Raw genomic sequence first — 24,324 nt, 5'->3', positions numbered from 1 at the left:
TTTCAGAATGCCACTTTTTTAGGCACCCTGGAATAAACTGTTTTCTTAAGTGCATGTGAATGGGGTCACTGTAAGCAAAGTCCCTTTAAAGAAATATAACGGGTTCAATACAAGTTAAGCTCAGTCGACACTTGACAATGTGTGGCATAATGTTGATTACCACAACTAAGTTGGATTAACTTTTTTTTTTTTTTTAAGTAAAATCGAGGTTACAGTGAGGCACGTACAATGGAATTGAATGGGGCCAATTTCTGGAGAGTTTAAACACAGAAATGTGAAACGTATAATTTTATAAAAGCACTTATATACATTTTTCTGTTCAATGGCATCATAAATAGTGTTCTTTAGCTCAGGTCATGCATAAAATAAAACATGTCCAGCTAATGTGCATGCGTGTTCTAAATGAAAAATGTGATGTCTTTATCTAAAAGGTGATTTGCTCTTTTACTTGTCAGGCGGGACTTCATTCTAAAGCTGCCATATTCAGCATTACAATTTCTCCCATTCATAAGTATACCAGTGACCTGTCTCCTCCTATACTGTCTCTGATGTAAGTCCAAGACAACTGCCATATTGACCGGCACACCATAATAAATTACTTTGTGCACCTTTAAAGTGGTACCTTTTAAAACATGGTTTCTTGCAGATCCATGTTGGTCATTAGCTGGACCAAGCTGGTTTAGAAGGTAGGCTAGCTAGACTACCAGCTGGTGGGGACCTGGCTGAGATGGTAGACCATCTTAGACCAGAAAGGTCTAATCTACCATGCTACAAAAAAACAGCCAAAATTGAGAGAACCACCTAGGTTAGACTTCCTCTCTCACACCAATGACCATCTATAACCCGTGACTGGACCTTTGCAACTTCCTTGCATGCTTCCTCATCAATGTTCTTTTCCCCAAAACACTGAAGAACACAAGCTCTTTTAAGGACCTAAAGTTAGGAAATCACCTAGTCCAGACTGTGTCTTGAACTTGTGATTGTGGACATCTGTGACCTGTGACTGGATCGTCACGATTTCCCTGCATGCTTTAAACCTTGAATCATTGTTCCTGTCAGGGACTAAAAATGAAATGTTTTTCATTTAGTTTCTTTGAGCAGAACGTTTTTTTTTCTTCCCCATTTCGGTTCAAACATTCCGCAGGCTCCTTTTCAATTGGTAACTGGTTTAAATTAAATAAAATAATGGTTAACAACGTTCTTTTTGAAAATAAAAGTACTCTGTGCTAAGGGTAGGTGATATACCAGTTGCAGCGTTGCCAGATCTCACAAGAGAAACAAGTGTCCTGGTCTGGAAAAACAAGCTCAAAATAAGGGACTTGCCTCAACCAAAATAAGTGAAAATATAAGAATGTTTTTAAAAAATGTCCCCCATGTGGGAGAATTCTTAGCATAGAAAAAATATCAAGCATAGTATACAATAGCTTATAAAACAACATCTCTTCAATAAATGTATTCGTAATGTTAAAAATATCTCAACAAAATATTTAAAATATGCATCTGGCCATCTAAAATCAATTAATAGCCAATATTCTCTCTCTCCAGTTTACATGCACACACTGCGTGGGCACGTTTGGACTAGATGTCATTTTATGCTAATTATTTTATTTAAATTATTTTTTTTAATAACAGATCTGATTCTCAAAATCCAGCAGCATCAAATCTGTACTAATGCATCCTATCTAAAAATAATTAAGACTTTGAAACAACTGAGAAATGTACTTCTTATCTCAATTTTCCTTGCATTTAGATTAATCATGTATGTGTATGTAGTAATTATATATAGTTGCCAAAAAGGTCTTCAGCTGGTCACGGAAGGCTACATCCACAACGTGCAGTTAGGTAAAGCAATCAGTGATGCTGTGGTTTCCATCAGGATTAAAGCACATGCTTATCTTGTTCTACTAAAAGAGTAAAGCCCCATTTTTTGGGCAAAAGGAAGTATAATTAAAAAAATGTACTGTGATAAACCCTTTGATTTCATGAAAATTTAAAAATGTAAGTTAAACAGACTCAACACAACTCATGGATCCAGATCTTTATTTAACTGATGTTGCATTTCAATATGATGCTGAACTCACAGTCAGTTACTCAATCGCAAACTATGAACTGAAGCCAAACAGGTGGAAGGCAATTTTGCTTGAACGAACCCTCTCAACTATTAAACCCCACCCCACAGAAGTGCATTATAATAATAGTGATGCATTTAGATTCAGAAATGGACAGATCTTTAGCAGGCCTACAATGTGAAAACTAAGTACTGTTGAGGAGTCAACGGTCATATCAGAGACTGCTCCCCTACCCACTTCTCCAACACAGCGAAAACCAAAACTGACATAAAATAATAAAAAAGACTTTAGAATGATGGATCTGCATTCATTAACTTAAATGATATTTAGAGGTAATTATGCCAAATACTGAGATAAAAATACTGCCCTCTCAAAAACAATTTCCTTTAATAATATTAAGGCTCAAAACCAATTCTCTTGTAATGTACTAGTGTCACTAAGGCTAGATGCTCTCATGAATATCTTTTGTTTAATGACAATGAAACATCTAAAAGCTATCGACCTGGACAAAACTCCAGTAATGCAGAGCTAAGTAACGACCAATTGCATCACATCTTTAATAAATCCAATTAAGGCATTACACAAACAAACAAAACAAAAAAAACATTCACATTTCTTTATGGAACAATGGGAGGAGAATGGATGGGGCGCATGTTCAATTTGATGAAAAATTTGATTTGATTATTCATTGGAATGCAGCCACTTCCTTCGCAGTCTTCTGTTGTTGTTCTGTTGATGAATATTGTCCAGGTTATCTTCTGGTTCCTTAGATCACCGAATGGCTATTAGCCCAATATCTATCAGTTTCTGAATTTTCTGGGCGATGACGGGGTTCTTTAGATGACTGGATAAACAAAGAAAAAGAATATGTAAGTCAAGATTTTAAAAATAACAATCATAATTCATCCCAAAATTATAAAGAAATATTTATTTTCTAGGGCTGTCAATTTAACGCATTAATTTGGTGCAATTAATTATATAAAAAAAGAATGCATGAAAAACATTAACGGATTTAATCATGCCTCCACACCCCTACGTAAATTCTGTAATAAAAATATGTATTTTCCTACCATTTGAGCAATTCAAGCTCTAAATACATGTAACTATGTGTTTTTACAAGCCGCATCAGCGGGGGCAGTCAGTGTGCCTGAACAAACATCACTAATAATATACATATCTTTATTTGGGACATTTCACAGCAAATATTGATGCATGCGATTAATTGAAAATAATTCGATTAATTAATCAGCATGTCTTGTAATTAATTCAAATAAACATTTTAAATCGATTGACAGCCCTGATATTTTTTAAAGAATTTGAAGTCTATTTTTAGGACCATTCAGATTTTTTGCATTGTGACTTTTTATAAATGACAGTAAAGCACATTTTGTCATGCAATTCTCATTATTGTAATTCTATTTAATTAGTATATTATTTATAAAAAAATACAATTTTTTTTTTTAAAGTATTTATAAATTATGGTATTATTTGTTTTTACTGCCGTTAAACACCGGCGAGTCCAAAAGGGGGAAAAAGTTTACGCTTAAAATGTTCAAGTCTCCGAATACGTAAGTCAGGCTAATGGGGTATCGTTTGAAAGCTTAGAATCTGAACTTTTTATAGATAACCATCACTTCTGCATTTATGTTATATAAATAACAAAATGAGGCCTAAAAACATTTGTGTCGCAAATCAGTGCCACCTAGGTCATGTGGTAGAAATATTAATATGAATATAAAAGTCTTTAATATAGCACTTAAATACACAAATCATATATCAAATGAAAGCTCTAATTTATTTTGTTGCCCTAATACCACAGTTTAAAAGATTTTCAAAAGAATCACAAAGTGAATGTGACGAGGAAGACGGCATGACTGGGCCGTGATGGAGTCAGCTGATCAGCGGGAGAGCGAGATAAAGGGCAGCCGGAGACACCGGTTCGAGGGAGAGAGATGAACGCGGCCGTATTGCATATGCGTCTGTGTTTGCTTACGTTTGTTTTAAGTTGAGTTTCTCATTAAAACTTTGTTGACTGTTCAGCCGGTTCCCGCCTACTCCTTGCCCGTCCCTATACAGTGGTGCCTTTGAGGAGGGATGCGCTGTTACGGAGTCCTCACCGCTGCCATCCGCCAGGGGAACAGCCGCGGCCGTCTGCCTGGGGACGGAGGGGTCGCCGGTGGTGCTCCGGCCAGAATCGGGTGGGGCAGGAGTGTGACAAGGAGGAGGGTGTGGCCGGGCCATGATGGAGCATGGCTGGCACTGAATCGGCTTATCAGCGGGAGAGCGAGATAAAGGGCAGTCTAAGATGCCAGTTCGAGGGAGAGAAAGACGCACGCGGCCGCACTGCATATGTGTCTGTGTTTTTTTAAAGTCGAGTTTCTCATTAAAACTTTGACTGTTCAGCCGGTTCCCACCTCCTCCTTGCCCATCCCTATACTGTTACAGTGAAATATGATATTTGTTAGACATCAAATACAAACTTCTCTTTTTTGCGCAGATCACTGCTGCTGTAAGCCCTGAATAGCTAAAAACTTTATATCTGCTTTTACCTTAGGCATTTTTCCAAACAAATTGCTTGTCTTATTTTACTTGCCTTTGAGCTTGCTTGTGTGAATAATCCAATGTTATATCTAAGATGTTCAGAACAAAATATGCAGTCCAGCAGGAAAAGCATGCTAAACAAATCATCAGAAATGTATGTTATTGACTACTGATTAGATGTTATACATTATCGCAATGGGGAATTTTAATGACACCTAGATTGAGCTTCTAGTCCACTCAGAGGCCGAAATACTCAATGAAACAATGGCGGTGGTGCATGAACTGAAAATTTGTCTGAATGTCAATGGACGAGCGCAAATGCAAGATCGGAACTTTGCAATGGTAGGTGATAGAGGGAAAAAAAGAAAATTCTAGTACTTGCTGCCATCTAGTGGAATGAAAAAAGGGAGACTGAGTGAACAGAACCAGAATTACATGCTTACAAAGTTACAAAGTTTTTATTGTATTAATCATCAGATTGTAAACATATACAATATTATTTATATTTTGTCGCAATTTTAGTCCACAGTATGTGTTGATGATGAGAATTAAAATTTGAGAAAAACTGCAGGCGGCAGCCCAAAAATGACCCAGAGTTGGAGAGGTTAATTTATTATTTCTTTTTTTTTTGTAAGTTACACAACTGCAGTAATGAGAATCATTGAGAATAATGGGAATTAGAAAAAAAAAAAAAGCTTTACCATAAATACGTCCAGGCTTTTTACTTTTAATGACAATTTGGGGGAAAATGTGTATTTAAAAGCATAATTATTTTTTATTTTGGGGTGACCTGGCCCTGTTTGTCAAATTCACCCTATTTTTTATTTATTTTTTATTTTATCCCCTTTTCTCCCCAATTTTGGAATGCCCAATTCCCACTACTTACTAGGTTCTTGTGGTGGCGCGGTTACTCACCTCAATCCGGGTGGGGGAGGACAAGTCTCAGTTGCCTCCGTTTCTGAGACCGTCAATCCGTGCATCTTATCACGTGGCTTGCTGTGCATGACACCGCGGAGACTCACAGCACGTGGAGGCTCATGCTACTCTCCGCGATCCACGCACAACTTACCACGCGCCCCATTGAGTGCGAGAACCACTCAATCGCGACAACAAGGAGGCTACCCCATGTGACTCTACCATCCCTAGCAACTGGGCCAATTTGGTTGCTTATGAGACCTGGCTGGAGTCACTCAGCACACCCTGGATTCGAACTCGCGACTCCAGGGGTGGTAGTCAGTGTCAATACTCGCTGAGCTACCCAGGCCCCAAAAATTCACCTTTTTAAACTCCATATAATATTTCGAAATTACATAAAATGTAGAAAAAAATATGTAGTTAGTCTTACTCGCTGAGGGCTTGTGGGTCTTTCTGCATCTGCTCCAAGATCATACGCATGGCTGGATCACTCATGATCTGCTGCACCTCTGGATCGGCCATGGCCCTCCGCTTCACATCCTCAGGACTGTCGTTACGCATCGCCTGGCTCACCAAGCAGCGCTGCAAACCCTCTGTCGCCTCCTGCAGGACGGGAGGGGAAAAACAGAGGTCAAGAACATTAGCTGTCTGGGGTCTTCCTGCACAGCACAATCCTCCCTCCTAAAACTGCCAGAGATAGCACTGTCTCCTAACAGAGCAGCTCTTGCATACCTTGGAGTTGGAGTCAAGCTCTAGAGCTTTCTGGTAGGCATCCATTGCTTTTGAGAAGTCCTTCATGGCCTCCAGTGCTGCACCCTTGCGTGTGTAACCCTTAACTAAACAAAATAACAGTATACGGATGAAAAAGGTGTGCATGCAGAAAACTTTAACTTGTTTGTCACAGGGAAGTTGAGGAAATAAAATGTATAGCACTTACTAAAGTTAGGGTCCAGTTTGATGCAATCCTCACAATCCTGAGAAACAGAAAAACTATGGTTATTCCACTGGTGTTTTTGAAACCCATGTTACTCAATCTACTGCTCCAAACCATTTTGGCAGAGTTAAGCGCTTATGACCTTAACTGAATGTGAAGAGACAAAGACTGAGCGTTTTGAAATAATAGACAACTTTCAAAAATGTTTCCATTGTCCTCGCCGGTTGCAAGAAACAATGAACATACAAGTTGCAAACAATTCCCCAGTTCTTTTGATTAATCTGTCAAAGAATAATGAGTCTGAACTCAACACATCAAGATGCATCACATTAGTTTTGACATCAATGATGATTGGTGACGTAACATGCGAGAACCTATAACCTGGCACAACGGATCTTGACGTGGCACGTTTTAATTGAATGCATGCACACATGAGATTTGAAAAAAATATTTTTCAGTAAATAACGACTTTGATTCTTGTGTGTTCATCACAAAGTGGATTACATTTCTATTAAAAAATCGTGAACTCCAAACGGGTAAACAGTTGCCATCCATGTCTTGTTCACAGGAGACACTGACGATGACACCAAGAAGTGGCTTAATGCAAGAAAATAGCGTTCCCATTTACATGCACTGTATAGGCGGCGTACTCTTTACTTGGTATACATGTGGCTCGGTCAGTAAGTAGCTTTCACCACAGCAACGCAATTTCTTGTGTAAATAACAAACATGGTATCAGAGGAAGACAATACAATTTTAGTTTTGTAATGAAATCAACTAATATGTTGGCACAATTATATTTTTGTCTACAAAACTCATTTGAATCATTTAAGAATATGCCTTCAGATAAAAAGGTTTTTAAGATCATGAGAAACATTTCAGTCAAGTGACCCAAAACTTTGAACAGCAGTGTATGTGTGTGATTGTACCTTGAGGGCAAGCTGGAATTCCAGTAGTTTGGTGTAGCATGCAGCTCTGTTGCTGAAGAGCTTGGAATCATATGGGTTTCTCTTGATGGCCTCGGAGTAATGTTTCATGGCTAAAGGATAGTCACCTACAATACACAATCACAGAACAATTCAATAGCAATGTAAATGTCAAAACTTTGTATACTAATAAATCTGAACTTCCTGTGAGTGAATTTGGTTCATAAACACACCCTTCTGGAAGGCATCATTGCCCTTGTTTTTCTCTTCCAAAGCTAAATCTGGGTTGATGTAGGCCTGTTTCTCCTGTTCCTTCAAAAACTTCTCTGCCTGCAAGGTAGCAGAAAAGCACATATTTAAAACAAGTCAACATTTTTTGACAGAAAATGTATAACCTTTCCTGCCTCCCGCTTATACAAGCTTCTATAGAAGGGCATACATGAAGTCTCAGTTTCAGTTATTTACATTCATTTAATTTAAAATCAACAACCCAGAAACAAAATCATGTTTAAAGAGTTTCAGAATGGTTTGAGTTTTCGTTTCACCTCAGATGAAAAGAATAAATAAGAAATTATATTTTACGTAAATGAAGCCCATTTTAGGAACATTAAAATTATTTGCAGTAGGGCTATATGATTCTGACCTAAAAATCTAATTGAAATTGAAGAATATTGCACTTTGAATTGCAATAATAAACATGATAAAAAAATAATACATTTCAGTTCTAATGTCCATTTTGCTTTCCTACAGTATTAAAGAAATTATCTTTCATCTAATGCTGTTATTAAATATGCAGGGGACCTTCTAACTTGTTAACTTACAGAAATATAAATTTTGCAAATTACATTTTATCATTAGTTTTTCATCATTTTGGTCACATTTTAGCTTTTTAAAAAAAGTCTATATATTCTTGAAATTGAATATATATATATATATATATATATATATATATATATATATATATATATAATATATCATTATTATTTATTTTATTTTTTACATGCCAAATTTATACTATTTACAAGTATTTACATTGATCTTTAGAACAAAAGCCTAAATGGTACGGTCTCTTAAGACCAGTGCAGGGACTTAGACAGAAGTGTTTGTTTTGGTCAATTCTTTACAGCATCCGTTCTGTGTGAACAGACTGAAAATTTTCTTGTGTTTTTGATCAATAACTGATTGTAAAGAACAGAAAGGGTTTTAAAATATACATTATTCAATGACAAATGGATTGCGTGGCTCTCGTCTTTGGACTAATATTACACAGAAAGAGTCAAAACCTTTACTTTAAATGCACAGTGAAAAGATCTCGATGACGGTCCATGTCATAGAGGCGATGTTGTGCCTGCTTTCCACTATGAAAGGGCTGTTAAATGGTACTTTGAAGGAATGCAATGTGAAGGTTGTACAAAGGTGATGGAAAGTTTACTCTGAATTGCTGTCCGGCGGCAGTGGACAACTGTGTTAAGTAAACAAAGACTGTAAATCCATGACGATAGGTGTCAGTATAAAGTCCAAAACCACTGGTACTATTAGGACAAGTAATCGCCAGCTAAAAACATATTGAGTGCACCTTTATAATTCTTATTCTCTTTATATTCTCATTAGTGAAATCCAGTATTGTAAACTGTAAACAATAATTTTGAATATCAATTAAAAATTAAAATCAGTATAACAAATACTACCATGATGTATGACTATACATAACTACCATGACTTTACAACAACAACAAATCATTTTCACATTACAGTAATGATATTTATCAAATTACGCTGATGAGAATTAGGGAGAAATTGAGAATTGTCATGAAATTTATGTCACTATGCAACCAATCTTAAACCATACTACTTAAACCATACATTATACTAAAAATAGAATTTCTTATTTATTCAGATTTTGGGGTAAAATATGACCCAGACATGTTCTTGAAAGGTTTTGTCATATCCACCAACCCCACCGGAAAAATATTTAGGGATACATTGGAGTCACTGACAAAATAGTGTAAATCTCACTGACTTGTTGGCATTTCTTGAGGACATCAGGTGTGCGATGCTCTGTTAGACTCTTATTTAGGAACTGGATAGCCTCCTTGTAATTTTCCTGCTTAAAGTAGGAGTTACCGATCCTGGCATATGCCCTGCAGACAGATAGACAGAAAGAGATGTGTATAGAGCTCTATAGAAATTATATTTCAAGGTATTGGATTAAAGTAACCAGTGTTTAAATTCACACAACAACCAGTGGGGTGGGTTCAGAAATGAGTTTCAGGCCCTGACTAGGAATTTCAGGGTCATGGCTCCAAGTGTGCGTGCACACACCAAAAGCACTCACTTAGCAATCTGTCTGTAGTCTTCCCGGTTCTCTCTACCCAACTCAATGGCCTTCTCACAAAGATCTCTGCATTTCTCAAACTCCCCCTTTTCAAAATAAACAGCTGAAAGAGAAAAATAAATACTTTAGATTGATTCAATCTTATTTGATTTCTATACTTACAGTACTGATAGACTTGTAAGTTTGGACATGCTTGAGAACACTTGCTTTTCATTATGCATATGCTTTACTGTTTGAAAATATTTGGTAAACAATATCAATTGTGCCTACATATAAGTTTTTGAACATAACTAAATGTTTAAAAAGCATCACATGATAGAGCCCATGAAGTTGGTTGAGAGAATACATATAATATGCAGAGCTGTAGGCAAAGGGTTGCTACTTTGTAGAAGCTACATTATAAGATCACTGCATAATTTATTGCATAGTGCACTGCATAATTCCCATGACTGCTGTGCCACGACTCCGGCATTTGTATAACACTTACCTGCTTGGTTTGACAAATAGGTCATGTTGGTGGGGTCATGTTTTAGAGCCTCTTCATAGTGCTTCAGTGCAGTGGCAAAATCTTTCTGCTTATATGCTGTGTTTCCCAGCTCCTTCTCCTTCAAGGCCTGGAGGAATACAGTCAGGGTTAGGTTAAGCCACTTCAGACAGAGCACTAGATCCATGCAAAACCATATATGCTTAACCCATCAGTACCATTCTCTTGTTCTCGGGCAGGTCTTCCTCTTTGGGAGGGGGTGGAGCTGTCTCTTTGGGCTTAGGGGGAGGGGGCGGAGTCGGCTCCTCCTCTTCATCCACACCAGACAGATCGAGACCCAGCAGCACTGACAGAGTGGTCATCACACGAGGGTCCTGCAGTTTTCTAACATTCAGAACAACAAATGAAGGAAATTAGCATTGGTATAACAAGAGAGCCACTCACAAAGTCAAAAAACAGTCATAGAAAATAAAAGCACAGTAGCCATGTAATAAATGCTACTGTGGAAAATAAAAATGTACAGTAAGCCGGCCATTATCACAAAATAAAATCCTTCAGTGCGATACTAGAGTCCTGTCCGTGTTTATTTTGCGATAATGACCGTCTGAAAGTAAATTATCCCTTACACAATGCAGCCTGAAGGCTAAATCAAGGTTTCTCAACCTTTTGCCCACTGCGACCCACTTTTTTTGAATGCCGGTCACCCATGACCCACCAAGGGACCAGCTTAATACGGGACAGTTTGCAGGTATTTTACAGGACGGGTGGCTACCCTCCTTGGAACAGCCGCTCTGAAATGATGATGTCCAGAGATTGGATTGCATTCAGTCTAGCATGGTAATGCATGGAGCTAGCGCATGCAACGCTACATAAAGAGACCTTGTCCAAAAAGAACGATTCATAGCATTGATAGATTATTGTGATTGGAAAGCGAATAATTAATGTCAGAAAAATGCCTCTTACGTTCGTTTACGTAAACCTGGAGATATTTACATGATTCGAAAATAAAGGTCACTGTTGTCCCTCTGGCTGCGCCTGCTGGCAGGCTTTTCCCCGCCTCTCCAGGGCTGGGGAGGGGGATGAGGTGAGGGAAAAACAAAACAAAAAAAAGAGGAGAGAGAAAGGGCAGTGAGAGAGAGAGAGAGAAAAAAAACGTGCTCGCCGGTTTCCCAGACATGCCATCGCCTGGTCTTCGATCACTCCACCACCCTCTGGCGGACGACAGCCGCTCCTCCCCGGGCGGACCGGAGCCAGTCCTTTGACCCCTGGCAGATGGAACGCCCCTCCGCATTTTGGCAGCCGGTAGGGAACTCATCCGCCCATTGCAGCGGCTCCACCACTCCAGGCAGCTGGCAGCAAGCCCCTCCTCCCTCGCGGACGGTGGACGTTCCTCTGCGTCCAGGTTGTCGGCAGCAACTCCTCTGTCCCCCGGCAGATGGCCGCGGCTGCTCCTTTGGGTGGATGGCAGTGGCGAGGACTCCACAACAGCGCATCCCTCCTCCTTCCCGGGCTTCGGCACCAATGTAACAAGGTTAAGGCTGGGAAAGGAGGTGGCGGGAACCAGCTGAACAGTCAAAATAATATTTAATTTAAACAAAAAGACACACAACACAAACACACATGGCAGCTGCATGTGGCTCTCTCTCTCTCTCTCTCTCTCTCTCGAACTGCCGCATTCCGCTGCATTTATCCCCCTCCTCGGACGATTAGCCCAATTGCTACATCTATTACATCTACCCGCCTCGTCACAGTGGCCAGTATGCGTGACGCAAATTTCTTCAGCAGCACTGTCTGCGCGTGGCCCAGATTTTCAACATGCAGACAGTCCTTGTCGGTGCATACGCCTGCCAATGCGTGTACTAAAAGAGTATAACAAAGTAGTTGTAGTTTGCATGTGTCAAACGTGTTCATATTTGCTCTAGGGATGTGCAAAACTACCAATTATCATAATCAACTAGTTGGTCGGTTGTTTGAACGACATATCGACTAGTCGTTGTTAAGGATAAAAATATATAATTAGCCTCTGTTGTTTACGTGAACCCGATCAGACGCCTTTTAGAGGGATATCCAGACACTAGTTGCAGTACTTCAACATGGTGACTCACAGATATTCAAAGAAGCAAAGTAGCAAACTTATTGCACAAATCAATCAAAGTTAGAAAAGTAAGAAATAAGAAAGGCTCCAAAACAGAGCGGCACAAAACCACTTATGCACATCCTGAACGCAGAATGACGCACTTCAACGTAACCGGAGTGCTTCAGGGTGATACTCGCTGCGCATTCAAAACCACAGGACTGCAAGATAATATTGCGGGTACATATCTAGTTCACGACATCAAGCTGAATTGAAAGTATTTACTTCAGACTTCAATCTCTCCACAAAACCCAACAAATACAGGAATGTTACTCGCAGTATCTTTTAAGGTGTTTATGATGCAGCGCTTTGCTGTAACAACAGTGCATGAAAAAAAGACGAAACCTAATGCATTAAAGATATTAAACTTATTACATAGGTTTTACTGTGCTGACTGTTATCCACTGTTAAGCACAAGCAAACGGCAAGCAAAAATGCTCTTTAAGATGTTGCGTCTCTCAATTAATTTGAGAATTGCATCTTTCATTAAAACCACCACCACCACTAAAAATACCAACGTTAGTAGTCGACCCCATTCATCGACTAGTCAGATGTTAGACAACTAGTTGATAAGTTGACCACCCCGGCACATCCCCAATTCGCTCGCAGTCAAGAGTACACTTTTGAAAAGCAATGCGGTCTACTGGCCACTATCCGATATGGAATGCAGAAAAATTAAATATACCCAGGCCTAGAGGAAGACAAACAGAAATGGACACAGAGCACCTACGTGCCAAGCTCTGACGGTTTGTTTCTGAGCTGCTCCAACAGCTCCCTGTAGCTGGGATCAGAAAGCAGCGCTCGGGTTCGAGAGTCGCCCTCCAGCTTCTCATACAAGTTGGGAATAGAAAATGGGTTCATCATCTTCCTTTCTAAAAAGAACATGAAACAACATCAGTTATCACAGTGAATATTTGAAGATGAGCCGTGCTGTTGTAATATTACAGCTTTGCACACCTCCACACATACTTATCCAAATAATCTTTCAATAATCTTTTGCTCTTACCAAAACACTTTGGTACAAGTCGTTAAAAAGGTACAAGAAAAGCACCCGCAGAACTTCCTGCTTACAAATGTTACAGACAAAGTTTCCATTTTTTTTTTTTTTTTACAAATTTCCATGATTTTTTCATACGTTGAAAGTTATGATTACTTGATAAAGACTTTAAATAATTTTTACTGAGATTGCTCACACAAAATTCTATTTATAGGTGCCCAAATACACTGCCTGGCCAAAAAAAAAAAAAAGTTTGGATTTAAATAAGCAGATACTTAAGAGCCTATGATTGGATCATTATTGCAGTGATTAATATGTTTCAGCTGGCAACAATTCTTTTAACCCTAACTGATGCGGTGTGCAGCTTCTCATTTCTTAAACAACCACGTCGGAAGACGTATCCCGTAGTTGTGGAAAAGATGTTAGTGTTTCAGAAGGGGCAAATTGTTGGCCTGCATCAAACAGAAAACAAGTAAGGAGATTGTTGAAATCACTGGAATTGGGTTAAGAACTGTCCAACGCATTATTAAAACCATGTATTATTAAAACCTGAAAGGATAGTGGTGAACCGTCAGCTTCACAGAAGAAATGTGGAAAAAAATCTTGAATGAGCGTGATCGGAGATCACTAAAACGCTCGAAGCAACATCGCAAAAAAAAAAACAAATAAATAAAAAAACAAAAAAAACCAAATCGACAGTAGAACTCGTGACTATGTTTAATAGTGAAAGTAAGAGCATTTCCACATGCACAATGTGACGAGAACAGGATTGGGACTAAACAGCTGCGTGGCCACAAGAAAGCCACTTGTTAGTGAGGCTTATCGGAAAAACAACTTCAATTTGCTAGGGAGCATAAAGATTGGACTCTGGAGCAATGGAAAAAGGTCGTGGTCTGATGAGTCCAGATTTACCCTATTCCAAAGCGATGGGCGTGTCAGGGTAAGAAGGGAAGTGCATGAAGCAATGCACCCGTCATGCATAGTGCCCACTGTACAAGCCTATGGAGGCAGTGTTATAATCTGGAGTTGCTTCAGTTGGTCAGGTCTAGGCTCAGCAACATTGTACGTCAATAAAAATGAATTCAGCTGACTACTTGAATGTACTGAATGACCAGGTTATCCCATCAATGGATTTTTTCTTCCCTGATGGCACATGCATATTCCAGGACAACAATGCCAAGATTCAATGGGCTCAAATTGTGAAAGAGTGGTTCCAGGAGCATGAGGAATCATTTTCACACATGAATTGGCCACCAAAGACTTCTGACCTTAACCCCATTGAAAGCCTTTTGGATGTGCTGGAAAAGACATTGAGTGGTTCGACTCTCCCGTCATCAATACAAGATCTCGGCCAAAACTTAATGCAACTTTGGATGGAAATAAATGTTGTGACGTTGCATAAGGTTGTTGAAACAATGCCACGACGAATGCGCGCCGTAATCAAAGCTAAAGGCGGTCCAACGAAATATTATAGTATGCAAAACTTTTTTGGGCCAGGCAGTGTATTTTAGAGCAGAGCATACCACATTTTCCACACCTGGAAATTACTATTCTAAAATTAGTTCATATTTCCAGGTTTTCCTGACCAAGTGCAGAAGTGTGAATGAAGTTACTCATTTAGCCAGTAATTTTCCCCCAAAGTACCCCAAGTTCAGAGGTGTAAAGTACTTTAAGGCCTAACCACACTGAAAGTGAATCTTTGCCACAAACAAAATTTGAAATTATGCATTCTATAGATCTATTCACACCAGGAAAGAAATGTGACAAAGTGAGGGGTTTTATTTCCTTTTTATTGGGTCATATGTCTGAAGCAGTATTCCAAATAGACAGCGAGTGGAGCTGGCACTCTGTCTGGAAAGCAATTGCTGACAAAATGGGAATGTGCTTAAAATATTTTAATACTACATCTACCAAGCACATTATTTTGTTTCAACAGCTGTATGATTATTTCTAACAGTTCTTGCTCATGAGAGGGATGACGTAAGCTCATTGGTAAGGTCACGCGTCACGTGGAGGAGGAGTCAGGAAGCGTGTCATTGTTTACAAGAGAAACCTGCACAGACCACAGACCAAGCGCCGTTCACAAACCAAAACAGTCCAAAACAATTTCAAAACAATATAAAATAAAAAAAAAAATAATTTCCAAATAATAATTTAAAAAAAAAAACAATGTAAACAATGCCGCGCTTCCTGACTCCTCCTCCACGTGACGCGTGACCTTACCAACGAGCTTACGTCATCCCTCTCATGAGCGCGCGTCACAGAGATGTACGGAAGCGAACATTTGTAGTTAAAAAGTATAAGTATTGTTTCGTTTCTTAAAATAATCAATTGTTTGCATTCAGAAGAACTTTATTTGTCGACTGGAGTCGTGTGGATTATTTTGATGCACCCTAAATATGCATTTTGGACCGTCAAAAAATGGAGTACATTCACTTGCATTGTTTAGAGGAGGAGGCCTGAAATGAAATCCTAAAAATCTTAAATTCTGTTTTGATGAAGAAAGAAACTCAGACACATCTTGGATGGCCTGAGGGTGAGTAAATTATCAGCAAATTTTCATTTTTGGGTGAACTATTCCTTTAAGTCCTAATGTAATGCTCAAGATTGCTCAAAGTTCCACTTTTAGGGTCAATTTATAATGGGAAGGGTTCGAGACTCAGTCTTCATTTTTTTAAGGGGGTACCTAGGTAAGTATAGTGTGCATGCAGAACATTTCAGGTTTGAGATTTCTCTTATTATTATTTATTTTTTTATTTTTTTTGTGGGGGCAAGAAAGTGCAATTTTTTTTTTTATTCCACTCACTTTCGGATTGAATATCTCTGGTGGGGGACCAGATGGGAACCTGAAATTTTCACAGAAATAAGTCCTCTATAGTAGCATTCTGCTCTAAATATTTTGAATTTGAGATTCCACTGGTTACAGAGCTAGGGCTAGTAGAAATCTGGGGAAAAGCCTACTTTATTCATGCATTTTGAGAAATGAACAGATGTAATATAAGCATAACAAATAATATAAATTATGTTTATGATTGACATACAATAGCTTATGCTTGTCAATGAGGTCTAAAATGTTACCACTTTCATAAACAAAAGTGTTTAGTTTTATGTGAGGGGAAATGAACTGTATGTGGTTTTTAAAAAATCAGCACCCAGAGTTAAAGATAGGGAGATCAAAATTTTGTGAACTGCAGCCAAAATGGTGTGTGCTGGCAGGAGCATCTGGAACTCACATTGTCTGTGTCTGCACACAACATCAGAACATCAAGTTGATGGTTAAGTCAGCAAAGCCAAAAATGGGCTACAAGGACCTGCTGGAACTTCTAGTCTGTGACATAAACAGTTATGACTGCATGCTTAACAAGTGCGACCAGTGTCAAGGTATAGAGGCCTTACTGTAGATGCTTGAAGAGTCGGACAAAGATGACATGCTTCCTGATAACGTCACCTTTAAGCAGTGGGTTGTGACTGACAGAGCAGATATAATCACTGTCGTTCTCCCTAGGGATGAATTCTCTGTTTCACTGCCTGAGAAACTAAAGACACACCACTGGTTGAGGACATCATCGTGGAAAACTGTTATGTTTTTGTAAAATTCTTCCACCCACCAGGCCCAAGAACATCATTCAAAATGTCTACTGAGGACAAAGTGTGGGTTTCCATGAACAATGTTCTCAGAAAACTGACACCTGCCAAATTGACTACTGTCACCAGACGCTCCCACAACATTTCAAAGAGACTGAGTGAGGAAATCTCACAGCTACTAATAAAACATGTCCATGTAAACATGTAAAATACTGTTCATTTTTGGTACTTGTTATGCTTATATTATATCTGTTATATCAAATGCATGAATAAATTAGGCTTTTCCCCAGCAGAATGCTACTATAGAGGACTTACTTCTGTGAATATTTCAGGTTCCTATCTGGTCCCCCACCAGAGATATTCAACCCGAAAGTGAGGGGGAATTAAAACAAAATTGCACTTTCTCGCCCCATAAAAAATAAATAAGAGAAGTCTGCATGAAATGTTCTGCATGCACACTATACTTACCTAGGTACCCCCTAAAAAAGTGGAACTTTAAGCAATCATGAGCATTACATTAGGACTTAAGTTCTAAGTCTAAGGAAGAAGAATGTGCAAAATGTCCATGTACCTTGTAATGCGCTCTAGAGATCAGTTTTTGTTCCAAGGAGCTAGGACCATCCTGAGCCGAGATATTGAGGTTTCCGTAAACGGCTATATAACCAAAATTTGTTGTGTGCAGTGTTTCCCATTAATTGACTAGACTCTGGCGGCCCACCACGGTCTCATAATGAACCGAAAACAATTTTACACTTCTCATCTAAAATACTTTTGCACTTCTCAGTCTCATAATAACATAAAATAAAAGGTTGTGTTTTGCGCTCTCTCTTGCGTGCCAGTCAGCTCCTGTCAGTTCAGTCAGCTTCTCGCCCACTGCTGTAAACTCACACACACACACACTCGCAGATATATGCACTGGAGTATTCCTGGATCTGTCTAACGTTATGTGGTTGAGGAGGACGACAAATCTTTGAGGTAAGTAACGTTAACTAACCTTAAATGTATCCACTGCATTTATACACTTCTCCACACACAATGTATCATCACCAGTGTACAAGAGCAAACAGATAATATTATTGCTGAAGTTAGAATCATGATTAGGGTGACCATACGTCCTCTTAAAAAAACCTTAAAAAAGCGTCCGGTCGGGATTTCTAAATATGCAAAAATGTCCGGGATTCGGCTTTAGTTGCATTATGATGTGCATCTGGTCTAATACTTCATTGTGTGTGCGCACATATTTGCATTGCTTTAACCCCTCTTTGTAAGTCCCGCCTTCTCGCATACCAATTGATCAATTATAAGAGGATTGCAGCAACCATTGGCCAAATTCCTGCCTGTTAAGCTCTCCGCGAATGTGCATAGCGCTGTTGCGTTCGGCATTAAACAGCTTGACAGTAGCAGCAAATGACAGCTGAGTGGAAACAATGCCCAAACGAAAGTGCAAATTTACAGAAAATTTGCACAAAAAATTACCGTGCTTTCGTCCAGGTCGAGATCCGTGGGAAGCAGAATGTATGACATGTAAAGCTGGCACTTATGTGTCAGTTGCTAATAAAGGTGCAAGTGATTTAGAAGCACACATTAGCTCTGTGAAGCATAAAGAGTCAGCAAAAGGTGAAAGTTCATCAGGTAAATTAACGGACTACTTTTTGCAACCAGGTAAAATTGTTATCACATTGCTTCCTTTTCCATGGCCATTCAAAATAATAGTAATAGTAAATGAATGTACACTCATGGCATCAAATATTTTATTTTAGTACATGGACATTCAAAAGAATGTTTGAAATTTTTATTTATTTTTATATATTTATGTTATTGCTAATAGAGTGTCTTTTTCACTGTATTAAATTTTGCATTCATAGTAACCCTAACCGAACCCTAAAAAGGAGTCCTCTTTTTGGAAAACCAGAATATGGTCACCGTAATCATGATGATTACCGTAAATTAACGTTAGCGTTACTGGGTTAATTGGCATAACGTTACACTGCTTACGGATTCACTAGCTAGCTATCTTTAGCAGTCTGAGGTAACGTTACAAGATAAAAAGCTGAAACTGACATCCCTAGTTTGTACCCTGTGAGAGATTAGTTAGCACCACAGACTCTAGCTCCGAGTGAAAACTGTGGGTCGGGTAGTGTCAATCCAGCTAATTTTAGCCAATTGCTTTTGGCGAGGCAGGCCTTGGCTCTGTTTGTGAGCAGCTGTCAATTAAACCCTAGCTGGGGGTGAAGAGCGTCATGTATTTGGGGAAGAATTGGGGCGCTGTTTCTCACAATTCGATTTATTTCAAAGTTGCCTACTGCAGCTTTAAGCGCACAAAATTGTTTAAAGAGCACAACACTAGCGTCTTAATTTTGCTCTCAAAATGCAGCAGATGGAAGTATTTAACTTTAAAATGTACAAAATTATTTTCAGGGGGAGCATGCCCCCGGACCACCCTAGAGGGTCGGAGGTCCACCCTCCATAGTCCCACAAAATCCTGTGGGAAACACTGGTGTGCCATGACACAATGATGGCCGTTGTGGTTAAACCAAACAAAATACAAATAAAAAACTGGTGCAATACCAGTACATAGAGGTAATTACTCAAATTTTTTTTTTTTTAAATAGGAAAATTAAAAACGGTCAAGCATCCAACTTTTCAATTATTGGACCACTTGAGATGGACTGACCCTAAAGCGAGTGATATCTGTACTTTCATATGGGTTGTATCATGTGTTAAAGCATGTGAATGCAAGCAAATTGCCCTTGATTTTTTTCGTTTTCATTTTGTTCTTGGTGTGAACAGGCCTTTACCAATTGCAATAATATTTTTGATCATCAATCCATTTTTTGAACATCTTAGCTGACAAAAACAAACATTCTTTACCTGCTAACCGTGCTTCAATGTTCTGAAGTCCCTCCTTGAGCTGCTGATTGGACGGCTCCTGACGTAACCCCTCCTGATAGGTTGCTTTAGCATCCTCAAGTCGCCCAAGAAACTCTAAAGCAGCAGCTTTTCTTGAATAACCCTTTAAAAGGACAAAATAAAACAAATGTAAAATAAAGATTATGGCTCTATGGAGCATGTCCTTCCATCAGGGTTCACAACCTTTATGACCAATGAATTTCCATTACTTTTCCATGACCTATCCAGTCATTTGTTATTCCTCAATTTTTTAAATACATTTTATTCAGACTGATTTGCTAAAGCCCCGGTCAAACTAGGCTTTGAGCACGCAAAAAAAAAAATATTATTTCGGACATCGCAATGGACCAGGATATGTCACACGTGAGAGCTTCAGGTTTTAATTCAATCACAAATAAAATTACATTCAAAATGTTAGAATATACCACCTAATCAATTTCCAGAAACAATAAAAACATGAAGCTTTGAAATATGTGTCCTTTAAATTGAGCCAAGAGGTCAGTGCATCACATTTCGGTCTTCTATTAGTCATGCGTCTTCTTGTCATTCGGATTAGCAGGCAAGAGTTCGCCGAACTTGAACCACACTCCACTCCTGGTGCGAAATTTCTTTGAAGAATTTTGCATTTGCGGTCTCCAGGTTTCAGATGTGATTGAATGGGAGTGAATGGAGTGTGAAGTGTAGTCCCTTTATGAATAATTTAGGCCGATTTGGAAACTATTTGAGCTAATACACTGCAAGGAACCGACTCAAAAGAACAATTCACGGACATCACTATGGTTCCAGAGCATTTTTTTTTTACTGTACACAAGAGCAATATCTAGCTCATGGAATACTTTAGAGCAAAATAAACTAGAAAAAAAAATGTACACTCACTGAGCACTTTATTAGAAACACCTGTACACCACCTTATTCATGCAATTATCCAATCAGCCAATCGTTTGGCAGCAGTGCAATGCATAAAATCATGCAGATATGGGCCAGGAGCTTTAGTTAATGTTCACATCAACCATCAGAATGGGAAAAATATTTGATCTCAGTGATTTCAACCGTGGCATGATTGTTGGTGCCAGACGAGCTGGTTTGAGTATTTCTGCAATTGCTGATCTCCTGTTTACGCAAAACAGTCTCTAAAGTTTACTCAGAATGATGACAAAAACAAAAAAACATCCAGTGAGCGCCAGTTCTGCGGATGAAAATGTCTTGTTGATGAGAGAGGTCAACAGAGAATGGCCAGAAAAGCTATGGTAACTCAGATAACCACTCTGTACAATTGTAGTGAGCAGAATAGCATCTCAGAAAGCACAACACGTCGAACCTTGAGGCGGATGGGCTACAACAGCAGAAGACCACATCGGGACCTTTATTAGGACCATAGTGTTCCTAATAAAGTGCTCAGTGAGTGTATATTCACTACAGACAATACCATGGCTTCTGAAATTTTATTAATTTCCCTGACTTTTCCATGACCATGGGAAACATGTTCCATGGCTAAATACTACATAAATGTTGGACAAGCTCCTGTTACATATCAAAGATAAAAAGGTAAAGCGGCAAGAATTTGAAAAAGACAATAGCAGCAATAACAACTGACCTTGCCCCAGTCTGGCTTGATCTTTATGGTTTGGCAGGCATCTTTCAGGGCATTGTCGTAGTCACCTTTCTTGGCGTAGGCGGCAGAGCGGTTGCTGAAGAGGACGTGATTGGAGGGATCTAACGTCAGGGCCTCCGTGTAGCACCTAACCGCTTCATCAACATTCCCTGCACTCAGCGCCTTGTTACCCTGATCTTTCAGCTGCGATACCTGGGAAAAGATAGGAATAAATCGTAAAATCCAAAATCTGTCCCATTATATCAGAAAGAGAACAGCAGTGCTATTCAGTGAAGACACAAATGCCATTTGTCCACTTCGGGGTCTTTAACTACTTTAGTATTTGAGAGCTAAGGTGTAATGAAAGATTTTCAACTGAATAATGCCCTAAATTTAAGAAATATTGTCATACATTGTAATGAGTCATGTGGACAACTTTGGAGCTTGACAGTTCCACTTTTGTTGTATGGAAAAGCACAGCCTAGACTTGACTTTCATTTTAAGTGAACTTTTTCTTTATTGCGTACTTGTAGAACTTATTTGCCTGTACAGCAGACAACAAACATGCATTTGGCGGAAGATGTATTATGGTAAAGAACAGGTATACATGTTCTGGTCTGGTGTCAAAAAGACACTCCTAGAAATAGAGAACTGTGGGAGATGGACACACACTCAGTGTGCTCAGCAGCAGTGCAGCATCTGTTGTCAAGAATCCATGTAAATGTCACGGACATCTAATGCCCCAAAGTCATATATAAGAGTCAGTAACAACACTTTTCCCTGCAAAGCCATAGCACACAGTGTAATTAGAACTCTATAGTGTATTGATAAAATGTCCTGCTACTGAATGGTTAAGGGAAATCACAGGGGGAGCTTTAAAATCCTGAAATATTCATTTTCCACCCTTCACACATGCACGCACAAGTATCTAGATTTGACATGCACACACACAAGTATCTAGATCTGACATGCACACACACAAGTATCTAGATTTGACATGCACACACACAAGTATCTAGATCTGACATGCACACACACAAGTATCTAGATCTGACATGCACACACACAAGTATCTAGATCTGACACGCACACACATCTAGATCCGACATGCACGTAGACACACACACACACGTCTCGATCTGACACGCACGCGCGCACACACAAGTATCTAGATCTGACATGCACGCACACACACACACAAATATCTAGATCTGACATGCACACACACACACGTATCTAGATCTGACATGCACGCGCACACACATTATCTAGATCTGACATGAACACACACACACACAAGTATCTAGATCTGACACGCACGCACACACAAGTATCTAGATCTGACACGCACGCACACACACAAATATCTAGATCTGACATGCACACGCACACACCTAAGTATCTAGATCTGACATGCACGCACACACACGCGTATCTAGATCTGACATGCACACACGCATCTAGATCTGACATGCATGCACACACACACACACCTAGATCTTGCATGCACGCACACACATCTAGACCTGACATGCACGCACGCACACACACACACACACACAGTATCTAGATCTGACATACACACACACGTATCTAGATCTGACATGCACGCGCACACACACATTATCTAGATCTGACATGAACACACACACAAGTATCTAGATCTGACATGCACACACACACGTATCTAGATCTGACATGCACGCGCACACACACATTATCTAGATCTGACATGAACACACACACACACACAAGTATCTAGATCTGACATGCACGCGCACACAAGTATCTAGATCTGACATGCACACGCACACAAGTATCTAGATCTGACATGCACGTACACACACACGCGTATCTAGATCTGACATGCATGTACACACACACGCGTATCTAGATCTGACGCGCACACATTATCTAGATCTGACATACACACACAAGTATCTAGATCTGACATGCACACACACACACACAAGTATCTAGATCTGAAATGCACACACCTATCTAGATCTGACACGTGCACAGACACAAGTATCTACATCTGACATGCACACGCACACACACACAAGTATCTACATCTGACATGCACACGCACACACAAGTATCTACATCTGACATGCGCGCGCACACACACACAAAGTATCTAGATCTGACATGAACACACACACACACACAAGCATCTAGATCTGACATGAGCACACACACACACACACACACACACACGTATCTAGATCTGACATGAGCACACGCACACACACAAGTATCTAGATCTGACATACACACACAAGTATCTAGATCTGACACACACAAGTATCTAGATCTGACATGAACACACACACACACAAGTATCTAGATCTGACATGAACACACACACAAGTATCTAGATCTGACATGCACGCGCGCGCACACTCACTCACTCACTCACTCACTCACTCACTCACTCACTCACTCACACACACACACACACACACACACACACACACACACACAGTATCTAAATCTGACATGAGCTTATGCTAACATGCTAACCGATGCTGCAGACCGCCCAGTTAAATGAATATGCATTAATAACATTTGTGCTAATAATGATTAGTCTTCCTAAGAAAACCACAGTGGACAAAACGTTTCCCGAGATTGCATGTTACAACGCGATTCAACTGCTAACGCGCCTTTAACCAGCTGGCTTAGTATCCCCTACAAACCATTATAACGGTTTATATAAATCGTCTTTTCAATTAAAAGGGATATTGAACATTACACATGGCTTACTTAGCACGACGGTTCCAAAAGAAGCTGCTCTTTCTTTTTTATGTCGTTAATTCTCTGAAAGTGTTACTTACTTTCTCCATCTCGAGGACATGAGGTTCCAGAAGCTACTAAAGACACTGGCGTCGCCCCGCCTCTCT

At 39.5% G+C, this 24,324-nt stretch overlaps 1 protein-coding gene across 1 annotated transcript; it reads right to left on the bottom strand.

Moving 5' to 3' along the window:
• Window positions 1-2,023: 2,023 nt before the first annotated feature.
• LOC127431139 (stress-induced-phosphoprotein 1-like) lies at window positions 2,024-24,324 on the bottom strand. Its single transcript, XM_051681418.1, has 14 exons — window positions 24,259-24,324; window positions 21,425-21,634; window positions 19,792-19,933; window positions 13,069-13,210; window positions 10,423-10,588; window positions 10,208-10,334; window positions 9,721-9,823; window positions 9,406-9,526; window positions 7,619-7,715; window positions 7,389-7,513; window positions 6,463-6,499; window positions 6,258-6,361; window positions 5,956-6,128; window positions 2,024-2,913 (listed from the first exon to the last, which is right to left on the bottom strand). Exons 1-14 carry the CDS (start codon window positions 24,265-24,267, stop codon window positions 2,841-2,843), a joined length of 1,629 nt encoding a protein of 542 aa, XP_051537378.1. The 5' UTR covers window positions 24,268-24,324; the 3' UTR covers window positions 2,024-2,840.

This window comes from Myxocyprinus asiaticus, chromosome 3 (assembly GCF_019703515.2).
Source record: "Myxocyprinus asiaticus isolate MX2 ecotype Aquarium Trade chromosome 3, UBuf_Myxa_2, whole genome shotgun sequence".
Taxonomy (NCBI): Eukaryota; Metazoa; Chordata; class Actinopteri; order Cypriniformes; family Catostomidae; genus Myxocyprinus; species Myxocyprinus asiaticus.
Note: the sequence above shows the minus strand (reverse complement) of the source record. Positions and strands in the feature narration are given on the sequence as shown.